Source organism: Peromyscus eremicus, chromosome 20 (genome assembly GCF_949786415.1).
Source record: "Peromyscus eremicus chromosome 20, PerEre_H2_v1, whole genome shotgun sequence".
Taxonomy (NCBI): Eukaryota; Metazoa; Chordata; class Mammalia; order Rodentia; family Cricetidae; genus Peromyscus; species Peromyscus eremicus.
In genome coordinates this window covers 12437385-12450604 of record NC_081436.1, presented here as the reverse complement: position 1 = coordinate 12450604, position 13220 = coordinate 12437385, and the positions used below count along the sequence as shown (strand labels likewise).

At 40.3% G+C, this 13220-nt stretch overlaps 1 protein-coding gene across 1 annotated transcript in view; it reads right to left on the bottom strand.

Moving 5' to 3' along the window:
* Kif21a (kinesin family member 21A) overlaps positions 1-12978 on the bottom strand; it is a 127617-nt gene extending 114639 nt beyond the window's left edge. Inside the window, exon 1 of the mRNA XM_059246935.1 lies at positions 12873-12978. Within this exon, the coding sequence (XP_059102918.1) occupies positions 12873-12916 (44 nt within the window). The 5' untranslated portion in view covers positions 12917-12978. The remainder of the gene's footprint in view (positions 1-12872) is intronic.
* Between the last annotated feature and the right edge of the window lie 242 nt (positions 12979-13220).

Genomic DNA, 13220 nt, shown 5'->3' with positions numbered 1-13220 from the left:
TGAGAGAGAGAGAGAGAGAGACATTAGTTTCAATATCAAAATCACAGCTCTTTGATTTCAGGAGACTTTAATCTCAAAATATACTAGAGCCTCCAGGCTGTCATGGGGTAAAAGAGAAAGTTGGATAGCTAACCAACCTCAGGCCTGGATGACATGGAAGTGAAATGATGGAGAGAGGTAACCAAGGTTTGATTGGTGCCAGCACACACATACAAATGCAGTCTGGTGGCAACTTCCAGTTTTGAGGACCTCAGGTAGGTGGAAAGAGATCCCCACTGGAATAAAAGACGTTAAGTTTCTCTCAAAGAAAGGAAATTTTCAAACTTTCCCTTAATCAATTGTGCTTGGTTTCTAAATCCAGAAAAAGTCACATAACCCAGACAACTAAGACAAAAACCAAGACAAGACAAATAAAAATAAGTTTTAAAATCGAAGCCCCTAAAAGTACAGACATAATCAACAGTAAATTGTAGTGCTTGAAACAAATTTTAAAACAATAGCCTAGTATGGCCAAAGATCACCGCTCGGTTTCCTTGAGGGTTTAAGAATGATCCATAAATTCAAAGGCATGATGTGCCTATCCAGAACCATCAAAGACTACCTGTGAAAGAAGATAAGGGAGTCAGAGATTCAAATACAAGTTATGTCCAAGGCTCCTGATTCTTAGCACTGCTAAGATCATAATCAGTTAAGGAACTAAAAAAAAAAAAAAAACAAAAAAAACAGCCAGTGGCCATGGTCTTGCTAAAGACTAGATAACTTGGGGTGGGGGATAAGGAAGAACCACACAAGACAACTGCCTTAACCAAAGTGCATCATCACTGAATAAACAGGTCCTCTGACAAGTTATTTGTCTGCTACTGAAAGAAAAAAACTAAGTAATAGCAGTAGTAATTGCCACTTAAGGCATCTTTGTGAAAAATCAGGTGGGTTATAGCTACCAAATAAATACATATATAAATATAAATATACACATATATACAAATACATATAGAAACATATAATGCACAGACACACATATCTACATACACGTACATGCTCATATCCATATCCATATACATACAGACAGACAGACATTCAGACATACACACACATTTACTAAGTGCCAATAATATAAGGGTTTTAATACGTTATCCCTTTAATTCTCACAACAAATGTATTATGAATTATAGCCATTTATTTATTCCACATAGACTTTCAACATTGAGCTACTAGAGCATAATTTTCACTTGAAAGGGAAGAAATCGCTGGGGCATGGGTGAACTAGTGTTCACCCACATTACCAGACTGCACTGAGTCACTCTCACTTATCTCCAACCCCTGCTTCTGAACAGGAGCACTGTCATACATTCAGAATGAGTAAGGCTGACAAGTTTATTGAGGGACAGACGGTCCTCAGAACCTTGCCTTACTAGGACGACACTGAAATCAACCGGACTGACAGATCACAACCACCCACGAGATTTAACAACATCCTGATGCCATTTTTTTTAAATAGAATAAATGTGATCCAAGTATGGAAAGACACTAAATGCCACAAAACTGGTATCAAAATTTCCCCAAATTTAAAAGTCCAAAAGTCTTTGAATTGTTCTATATTGAAATCAACAGTCACAGAATACATGTAAGAGATAAAGGAAAAGTTATGATAGGATATGATATGCCATAATAATATAAAATTATGAATTAAAGCAAGCAAATTTTACATTCAAAGACAAGAATTGAATGGGGGGAATAAAGTCTAACTGTATAAGAAATTAGTTTAAAAATAAAACCAAGGACAACTAGAATGTTCTGCCAATGAAAGAGCAAGTTGGCAAATGAAAATTCAAAACACAATACACTACTGTATTGTGTTGCATAAACTGACAAAGATGTTGTAGATGTCACATTTGGGTTGAGGACGCTTACACAAGCCAGAGAGCCAGGAATGAGATCTGTAATCTCAAGTTCAATGGAAAATTCACAACTTCCAGTTTAGGACAGGATAGATGCAAACTAGGGGATCAGTAGGCTGCTGGAACCAAAGCTCTCTGGGGTGAAATGAGATGGGAAGTGAAAGAAATGCCTTAATAAGGTTCTCGTTTTCAAGGGACATGGCCCAGTGACAGCCCTCTGTCTGGCTCACCATCAATGGTTAGAATAATATTTGGGGGACAATGTCTATAATACTTTAATATACAGTATGTCTTGATCTGGGTATAGGTGAAAAGTTCAAATTAATCATCAATATATCTTTCTCTGAGCAGCATACCCACTCTGGGTGAGCAGCACCCCCAACCTTTGACCCCAGGAAAAAGTCACTTGTAAAGTCACTGCCAATGAACATACATCACCAACAATCACAGGACAGCACAGCTCTTAATTCTATATCCGTATGAAACAATTCTTGTTGATTAAATCACTGCTTAATTGGCTGAACTTAACGCCTATCATATTAAATTATTAAAAAAAGATGATGATATATATTTAAAATATGCTTCTTTAATATGTTTCTGGAAAACTGTTACACACTGTAAAATGAAAATGTCAGGCTACAAAGGATACATGCTGATTATAACTGAGATGGAAAACCACAGAAACACAATGAAAACAGACTGAAAGGAATACACCAAAATTCTAACTGTAATTGTATTAGACAGTGAACTACAGTTGGTTGTGTTTCCTCATCCTTTCCACAGGACTTCCGTTAATGTGATATTATTTCAATAATGGGGGGAAATTGAATAAAATAATTTCCTTATAAAATTAAAAACTGATTTAGAGATAACCAGACTTGACTTGAAAGAGCAACTGATGCATTTCCTGTTTCTAAGAACCAATCTTCTTTGAAAAGGTCCACAGATAAGGCCTCACACAGCTTGATCTGTGTATCTGATTACACCATCAGTGAACACAGGAAAAGTGCATTGATGAGGTCAGGCAGCTCAGAGGAGACAGGCACGTGCTGGTTAAATGTAATCATTGCACAATCCTGGACCTGAGTTTGGTACCCAGATCCTGCACAAAGTTGGAAGAAAACAACTTACCCTACAAAGCGTCCAAACACGTCATTTACATATACACAATAATAATAACAAATACGTAAATCTACTGTACCATTGCTATCTCTGGCTCTGCTAGTTTACCCCCTAAAGTATTCTTGAGCCCACTCTACACTTTAGTGACTTGTTGCCAACATCAATGAGAAAAAGCATGGAAAAATACATTAGTTATAGTTTCAAAACTCATATGTAATCAATCCAAAAGGAACACTCACAATTTGAGTATCTAATTTGGTCCTTATCCTCTTACATTACGTGAAACAAGTAAACACAGTTCAACTCAAAAACTAATTGTTAGTATGGTAGTGAACTACCTCTCTCTCTCTCTCTCTCTCTCTCTCTCTCTCTCTCTCTCTCTCTCTCTCAACACGCACACATACACACACACACACACACACACACACACACACACACACACTGGAAAGCCTGTTTGGAAAGAGAAAGAATTAAAATGATAGAGAGAAATCAGATGCCACAGAGTAGAATGGTATGCGGTTTACTATGTAAAACTTGGAGGCCAGGCAGGGAGGGGTTTAGGATGTATTATAGATTGTTGTACCATTCATAGTGATAAAAACACAGTAAGACAATCAAAAAACAGACACCAATGGGTCACACGCTGAGGAATGACTAAGCCAGTCACTAGAGTTTGTAATATAATCGACTCATACACTCTAGCAAAGTCATCTCTAATATTACTTTTTCAGTCTATGGCAAAACCACTTTCCAGGTGATTTTTTTTACGTATCTGTCTCTTTTTGAGCCTTTCCTGAGTCCACTGAAGTAAGTGAAAAAGCTACCTAGTCAAGACCAAGTTTATCACAGGCAAGAATCCAGACTTAAACAGGTGTCTGACCGTCTATCCGGTGCTCATCCTATTGTTTCATTAGCCTTGATAGCATTTATTTATTATTGATATTTACTATCACAAGAGCTTTTTGTAACATGAGTACATAATTGACATTCCATAATTATGTGATGAATAAACAAATCTGGATCCAAAAAGTAAAGATTAGAATGACTACTGTGTGGGACAGAGATGCCGTGTGCCACATCAGCACACTGTGATAATGGATATAGCTTTCCATTTCCTACAGCCTCCCAGTTTTGCTCGTTGGAAGGAAAGTCTCTCTGATTTAGAACACTGGCTGACTTTGTAGCTCTGTCAAAAAAAATGTGAACGTCTACTCTGAAATGTTTTTGTATTTCAGATATTATATAATATATGTAAATATATTACATAATTTCTTCACCATATTCAGAGATCTGTGATACTTTCATGCCCAGCGACAGACACAGCTTTCCAAAGTTGAGAAGGATGTCTAATCCAAGAGCAAAGAACAAACCTTGATCTGCCTTTAGATTTTTTTTGCCACCGAGTGGGCTGAAGTCTTACCTTTCCTTATTCACAGCTGAACATTTTTCTTGTTCTTTCCTCTAACTGAAGCTGAGGATGGAGTTGAACAGTTATCCAGATAGGTTATCCCTGAGACTAAACTGTGAATGACCTCTGGACATTTAGATATCTATGTGCTTCATGTCAATAATAACAATGACCTTCAAATATGCAACTGTGATAATGTTGTCAATATAATACATTACCATCTTCTTTATAAGAAAGAAAGAGACGGGGGGGGGGGGAGGAAGGAAGGAAGGAAGGAAGAAAGGAAGGAAAGAAAGGAAAGAAGGAAAAAGAAGAAAGAAAGAAAGAAAGAAAGAAAGAAAGAAAGAAAGAAAGAAAGAAAGAAAGAAAGAAAGAAGGAAAGAAAGAAAGCCGGGCGGTGGTGGCGCACACCTTTAATCCCAGCACTCGGGAGGCAGAGCCAGGTGGATCTCTGTGAGTTCGAGGCCAGCCTGGGCTACCAAGTGAGTCCCAGGAAAGGCGCAAAGCTACACAGAGAAACCCTGTCTCGAAAAAACAAAAAAAAACAAAAAACAAAAAACAAAAAAAGAAAGAAAGACAGGAAGGAAGAAAGAACTAAGTATTCTATTGAAGAGAAAGGAGGAAGACATAGTATAAAAAAGCAATATGACCCTAAAGGGCAGAGTAGTTAAAAAGCTTTCTACAAAGGGACACAGTTTCGATGACCAGCTTCCCATACAACACAAAATGTGTTCCATTCTTTCTTTGTCTCTGAAATAAGGTTGGGAAAAGCTCAGATGACTAAAAGCTTCAGGATCATCTGTGTAATGAAGCACCAGGCAAACAGGGCCCTGCAAATCAGACTTCCATCTCTCTGTTTCCTTTCTGAACTCTACAAATGGCCCTCTCCGTTCCCATTCCGCTCCCCAGACATCTTCCCTGAAGTAAGATTATTACTGGAATATGTGATAATTCTTTAGTATACTGGAGGGAGAAAACAGCAAAGAATCAAGATGGGGCTTAGGAAGTTGCTACATGCCCCAGGCCTAGAATTCACAGGGAGCAAAGGGGAATGGGCATGTATGCTTTCAATTAATTCCTAATTACCTATTGCATTTAAATGACCACCATGAAAGCATCAATATTTTATATGTAAATACTGAAACTAGTTTGTATGATTTTTTTACAACACAGTCTGATATTTTTCATATTTTAATATGCCAGAATCCTCAAATTTTTGGAGCTAGGTTTCTGTTACTCAGGTCTTTCTTTACCTTTGCAAGGTCTTCATTAGAATTACTAGTAAAGTCCTAGGGCTGAGGCATTCAGAAAGCAAAACCAGCAGGCATCCATAGCGAAGACATTCATCTCACCACCAACTAAAATTTCAATACATGTCCTTAAAGGGTTAAAACTACAGGAACTTCATTTTATCAAATATATGATATTCTATTTCTAGATGTTTCAAACATCTACCCTTAGATATTTCAAGAAAAGCATCAAGTTCTAGACTCACAGTGCAAATCAACAGAAGACTGGACCCAACAGTGTGTGACCTCAAATAATGCCTGGTGTGTCTCCGAGCCTCTACTGTCAACTCCCTGAATGAATGGCCCTGAGCAGCTAGCCTCCTGAAGGGGCCTTTCTGCTTTAAAATCCATTTTGCCAATAATTCTAGGAATACCAAAACTATGTCTAACATAAAATTTCAATGAATTTTTTAAAGACAAATGGCAAGTGGATTTTAAATGTACTTCTTAACCATTCAGCGACACTTCATGATAATCATGGAGTATCAAAAATTGCATTCTCTGCCTTGACGGTCATTTGCTTGAAATAAAGCTGCCACCACAGGAAAACTATTTTAATACTCTGAGAAGATTAAAGAGTTAATCCACTGGGAAAACTAGATGAAATACAGTTCATAAATGCCCTTTCAGAAGGACATACTAAAGTGCCAGCAAATTCGTTGCTTATGACTAAAATTGTTCTAATGATACACAGTATATATTGCTTCTTAACTAGTATGCATCTTGCTTCCTCATCTGAAGCTTGGATGATGCCAGAGCGTGAATGATTTTGACACAAAATAATTTCTAAGTCAGAGTAAGTATGGGCATGTTGTAGTGTGTCCTAGGGACGAACATCCATAATAATGAGTAAGCACATTATTTGGAGGAAAAATTGATAAGAAGCTGAAAGAGGAGGTGAGGATATTAATCTCCAGGGTAATTTCTGTTTTCATGACTTCACTGAACTGAAAGCCTTGGTACCCATTCACTACCCCATAATTACACGTTAGAATAGTAACCAATTAGCAGTTCAGAGGGCTGGAGTACAAGTAGCAGTGATAATTAAATATGAAACCTGAAGTCCCGTGTTATCCTAAAGAATAAACTTGTTCCACCACACCTTTTACACTTACGTGCTGGCTAGCTTTTGTCAACTTTACACAAACCCTAGAGTCACCTGGGAATAATGCACCTCAACTGAGGACACGCCTCCCTCAGACTGGCCTGTGGGCATTTATTCACGATAGACTTGGGAGGGCCCAGCACCCTGTGGATGCTGCTACCCCTGCAGAGCTGACCCTGGGTTGTATAAGGAAGCACTGTTCCTCCAGAGGTCCTGCCTCTGTTCATGCTTGAGTTCCTGGCCTCACTTTCCTCAAGAATGGACTGTGGTCAGGATGGGTAAAGCCAAATAAACCCTTTCCTCCCCAAGTGATTTTTGTGTTTATCACAGCAATAAAAAGCCAAAAAGGACAGGTATTAACCCATATTTGAAGGAAAAGAATGAACTCATGTTTTATAAATAAAAGGGTTTCATTGACTCTGAACGCACATCACCTTTGTCTTTTAAAGGTATCTTCTCTCTCGTTTCTATTAATTCCTAAACCAAAAGCACACAAGGAAGAGGCCCACTTTATCCATAGGATGCCTTACAGAGAACGTCCTCCTAGCAGACAGGCTTTTGGGCTCAATTCTTCCATGAATATCCTTTAGAACCAAAACATGCATGTCTAATAACTGTTCCTGAACAACAGATGAACTTTTCAAATGTTATTTTAAAAAAATAATAATAAAAGGAACAAAAAAAACTCAACTGCAGCAATTGTCTTTCATTTTTTAGTTTATTCTATTTTGTGCTAACCCATTATGTGTCCATGGTTATTCTAAGTTCTGTGAAAAAAAAGAACTAGGTGGATCAGGCAGATTGGTAGACGGTGCTGAACACACAGGAGGCACTCAGTAAATATTTGTTGACTCAAAGAATAAACAAAGGAGCAAACACCGAATAATCACATTTCCATGCAACAAGCCTACCCAAAAGTCTCGCACATCTGCATCTTCTAAACATGCAGTTGTTTCGAAATGCGGACTTCAAATGTTATTCTGTGTTTCTACTAGGAAAACCTTTACTGGAGTTAGTAACATGTAACAAGTGGAAATAAGTTGGATGATAAGAAATCTAGGTTTGAGTTCCAACTTCATGAACTTTGAAGTCATCTAGTATTTTCCAGATTCATTTTAGTCTCACACAGTAAAGAGGGCATTTATCCAGGGCTTCTCCTAAAATTTTACTAGCAAATAAATAAAATATTCATTTTTATCATAACCAAAGTAAAGTAACAAAAGTAATTTAAATAAATAGATTACTGGAAAAGATGAGTCTGAAGGTTTTCAATAGTTCTTTCCTGTCAATCCAGGGGCATCAGCAGTGTCAACAGTTTGTATCATTACCAATAAAAATCCCATTTAACAGATGGCGCACAAAAAGATCTTATGATCTTCATCGCTTCGGGTTGCCACCTCAGTGTGAGGGGCACAGAGGAAGAGTATAGCATGACTGTCCACCCCAGCCCATAGGTCAGCTGAGCAATACCACTTCACAAAAGTGATTTAGACCAGGTGTGGTGGCACATGCCTTTAATCCCAGTACTCAAGAAGAAAAGGCTAATGTAGGCGGATCTCTGAGTTCAAGGCTCGCCTGGTCTATAGAGCCAGTTCCAAACCAGCTAGAGCTACATAATGAGATGCTGTCTCAAATGAATGCAGGAATAAATAAACAGACAAACAAAGCAAGCAAGCTTCAGTAAGTTGAGAACACAGCAAACTGAAAGAAAAAAAATTTTTTTTTTTGAGCCAGGCACGGTGGTACACACCTTTAGTCCCAGCACTCAGCAGGCAGGGGCAGGCAGGCAGATCTCTGAGTTTGAGGCCAGCCTGGTCTGCAGGGCAAATTCCAGGACAGCCAGGGCTACATAGAGAAACCCAGACTCGGAAAAAAAGAAGAAGAAACACAAAGTTGATATTATACTCTAATCCAAACTCACTGTCAAGGATATTAGAGCCCTGCCAAAGCCAAACAAAGAAATTTTAGTTGCCATACAAATTATATGAAAATATCATGGTCCTTTCTGAATCTCCATTGTTAAGCGGTCCTTGGGGAATTCTACAAGCTAAGGTTTTTGAAAAAGAAAAAGTAACAATTTTCTTGTCAACATCCAGAAAAAGGAAACAGAAAAGGCCACATCACTGCATAATGTCTCAATGTCCTACATGAAGAATTTAAAATGTTTAATTGATTTTATAGTTTTCAGAGAAGCAAATTAGTCAATTCAGTATAAGACAATTAAGATAGTAAGAATAGAATTTGTGCTGTATTTCAGTGTTCGCTTTTGTAAATGTCACCTACCTAAACATTCAACTTAATTGCTATGAAGTAACATTTTCCATGTATACATGTCCATATGGGCATGCATGTGTATTTGTGTGCATAGGACCACACACTAAACATAGATGCTCAATATTTGGTATATTCTCTGTCTAAGGGTAACAGTTAGTCTGTGGGTCTTTCTGTTTGTAAGCAGTCGTACTTGCTACTTCCTTACATTTAAATTACAAAGTAGCGTCCCCAGTAAACATATAAGCCTATATATATGCTTTTCAAGTTCCTACTACCCACATTTCTAAAGGGAAAAATCTGGATGGATTTCAATTTAATATCTTATTTAATTCAATGACGCTTAAGATATTTCAACATGTAAACAAGACAAAAAATAATTTTACATTGAGCTAAGTGCTTTCATTTTCTGGACTGAACCCCAGTGCATGTACATTAATGCACATATTAACTCTAAGACAAAATTTTCATCAGAAACACTCTACCAGTATTTAGATTTCATGAACTTTATAGCTGAAAAAAATAAATCCATGACTAAGATATTCAAGCACACATAAAAGCTTCTAGTAACTGGATCAAAGACTAGCTTTTAAATTTAAATTTAATTTTAATTTGGGCCGATATGCTCGGCAGGTAAAGAGGTAATTGCTGTCAAGGCTTTAGACCTGAGATTGATCCTAAGAATCCACATGGTAAACTGGGTGGTGATGGTGCACGCCTTTAATCCCAGCACTCGGGAGGCAAAGCCAGGTAGATCTCTGTGAGTTCAAGGCCAGCCTGGTCTACAGAGTGAGTTCCAGAAGAGGCTCCAAAGCTACACAGAGAAACCTTGTCTCAAAAAAACAAAAAAAAAAAAAAAAGAGAGAGAGAGAGAGAGAGAGAGAGAGAGAGAGAATCCACATGATAGTAAGGAGAAAAATAAGTCCCACAGATTGTTTTCTGATTATCACAAAGGTGTGTGTCTGTATATGCATGTACACATGCACACACACCACAAATAGATGTAAAACAAAAAAGATTTAAACTTAAATTTCAGTTATGCAGCATTAACCTTATCTCAGGTTTTCAACAGCCGCATGGGATTGAACATTGGGACTGTCTTCTGAATCCATATCCTTTCTCAATGAAAGAGAACCTATAGATGACTCAAATGCCAAAATATTCTCAGAAACTGAATAAAAAAACATTCTCCCTAAATGAGAAACTTTCTGTTTAGCGTCTTTTCCCCCCAAAGGCTTATATGTCTCAAGCACTTATTTTGCAAAACCTCTAATAGTACAGTAACGACCTTTAATAAGACCAGGCCTCAGAGTCCAGTAACACACAAGCACCTTGACAATGTTTTGGCTGTTATGGAATACAGCCAAGTCTCCCTTGCCTGCCATTCCATTATTCATTAAAGGAGAAAGATGGGCCAAATGCCTCTGTTGATGTTGTGTCTAGACACAACATTTGTGTAGATTTGCTCCTCCTGCTGATGAAGTTTGCCACAAACCGGAGAGGAGCTGGGATTGAAGGACACTGGCAGAGTTAAATCCGGGCCCTCTCTTTGTGAACTGTCTTCTCCAGGATGTCAAGAGACGAATAGTCTTGCCAAGGCTGCTCATTTGCCAATGCACTAGCACAGGATAAAGAGGAAGTGATGACCTTTTAAGATGAGTAAAACTTGGCAAGGCATGGTCTTGTCTCTCACCTGTGCAGGCTTCAGGGTTAAGAACCTGGGCCATAAATTTAAACTGTCTGGATCAGAACCCTATTTCTATCATTTGCTACCAGTTTAATTGTGGAAGATTGACTTAATAATCTTCCTGTTCCCCATCAGTAGCCTGGACAAAAAATAATAGCATTCAAGTCACAGGCTCTCAGGTATGAGATTTTTACCTGAGATAAAACAGGTGAACACTGTCTTGACTCTGATACAGGGTATATGTGCACCATTTATTATTAATTTTAGCTCAGAAATCAGAGCAACGGACATAGGACAGAACGTTCAATATATTTTTGTTGTAAGTGAATGTGTCTAGGCACTTTAGAAATATCATAATGGTATGTGAATATAAGCTATTTTTAGCCTATATAAAGTAAGTTTAGAGAGTTAGAACAAGGTATTTAATGTGGGGTGGGGGATCCCATTTTCACCAAACTGAATCTTCACAATGTAGGCCAACAAGTTCTGTTAAAGTTTTTATAGCCACCCCTGGTGGCTCATACCTGTTATCCTAACATTTGGAAGGCTGAAGGACAGATAAGCCTTTTCCTCCAAAACCAGACCCACATCATTCACCTGTACTACCACACACAGTAATGTAAGGTATTTATAGGTCATCAGCACCTTAGGCCTATTCATGACTCCATTCACTTCCATTGGAAGCAAGATCAGATTGAATATAGTCGTCCACAAACTAGCCAATGACATAGAAGATGCACATATAAAAATCTCAAACCTTTATTTTAAGAAAAAAAATGGTTTCTCCCAAACAAATTTTCTGTTTTTATTAACAGTTTGTGGTTTGTTTGAGTTCCCATCACTCATAATCAGAGCTCCTAGTAAACTGGCTCTTAATGGCCTTCCTGCCTTCTCCTTCCATTTCCCTAGCCCTGATGCAGTCATTAATCCATATTTTAAGGCCAAAAAAAGGTAGTAGAACGAATAGGAAAAACAAGCTCATCTAGTAATGGAAAATAGCCCAGGAATAGCCAAAAAGGAGAATAAAATTTTTCAAAGTTTTACAGCTGTTGAGCGTAAAGAATCGTAAGGCTGTCACCTCCATTCGGTGGTAATTTCATTATCTGCAAAGCAAAGGAATCAAAATACCTTCCGATTTCATTTTATTCTTTAAGACAAAGATCCAGGGCATCTAAAACTGCCACTTCTGTGCCTAATCAAGATTTGTCAGTAAAATAACCATAGGAATGTGTACATTATGTAACTTTCAGTAATTTTCAACAAAGATCTTGACAGCGGAAGATGTTTACTAGTTGTGGATTTCTTTGAAGACAGGTTATATTTATAATCTTTAAATTGTAAATAAGTTAACAGTATTTCATCAGAGCGATGGAAGCCATGCACTTGATCTAGGATGAATGCTTCATTAATTTTTCAGTGTGATGATGCTGCAGTTTTCCAAGAGCAACCGTCAGAGTTCCCCCCCTTGTGATGCATCAAAACAGCCGAATTACATCAAATATCCATGCCACCGTCCCTCACCACAACACAATAAACCTATCCAGGATTTCAAAACTCAACCCCAGGCGTGTGTGAGGTCACGGTCAACATCCACCGCGCTTAACTAACCTCAGGTGGTTTCTCCCAGTCGCCCACCTAAACCCTCCGTCTAGCCGATGTTGTTTGCCTCCTGCAGACCTCCCGCGGGTGAATGTGTCGTCGTCTCCCCCACTCCCCAATACCCTCTCCACGACCACACCTGTGAGGCCAGGTGCCCTGCGGGGATCCGAGTGGGCGCGGGCCGCCCGCTGTCAGCCCCGACGCTTTGTCTGCGGCTCCAGGCCGGCGCGCCGGGGCGCTGGGGACAGACACCTCGGGCCGACCTGCAGGGCAGCGGCGGCGGCGACTCCCGGGGACGCCGGGCGGCGCTCACCCGACAGCCGAACGGGAGACGACCGTGCAGCGAGCAGCGCCCGGCCCGCAGTGGGGTGGGAGGGGGGTGAGGGGCGGCCACCGCTGTTCCGGGAGGAGTCGCGGCGCACGGGCCCGGGCCAGGCAAGCAGCGGGCGAGCCCGCCGGCTCTGCTCGGCTGTCCCTCCCGCCCGCAGCTCACCTGACAGCCACGCGCACCGAGCTCTCATCCGCGGCGCCCAGCATGCCTGCGGCTGCCCGGGTCTCAGCACCGTGCCGAGCGCTCCCGGGCAGGCTGCTGCTGCTGCTGCTGCTGCGGCGGCGGCGGCGGTGGCGGTGGCGGTGGCGGTGGGGAGGACTCAGCGGCGCGCTCCAGCCATGTTGGGCGACTGAATGGAAAGGTGGCGGCGCCCAGGCGCGGGAGAGGGCGGTGACTCAGGACGGCGCCGCCCCTTGCCCCCACTCGCCGGGCTCCGCGCTGCCCTGCGTCAGCCGGCGGCCGGTCCGGTGCGCCCCGCCCCGGCGACACGGCCAGGCGCGGCACCGAGAG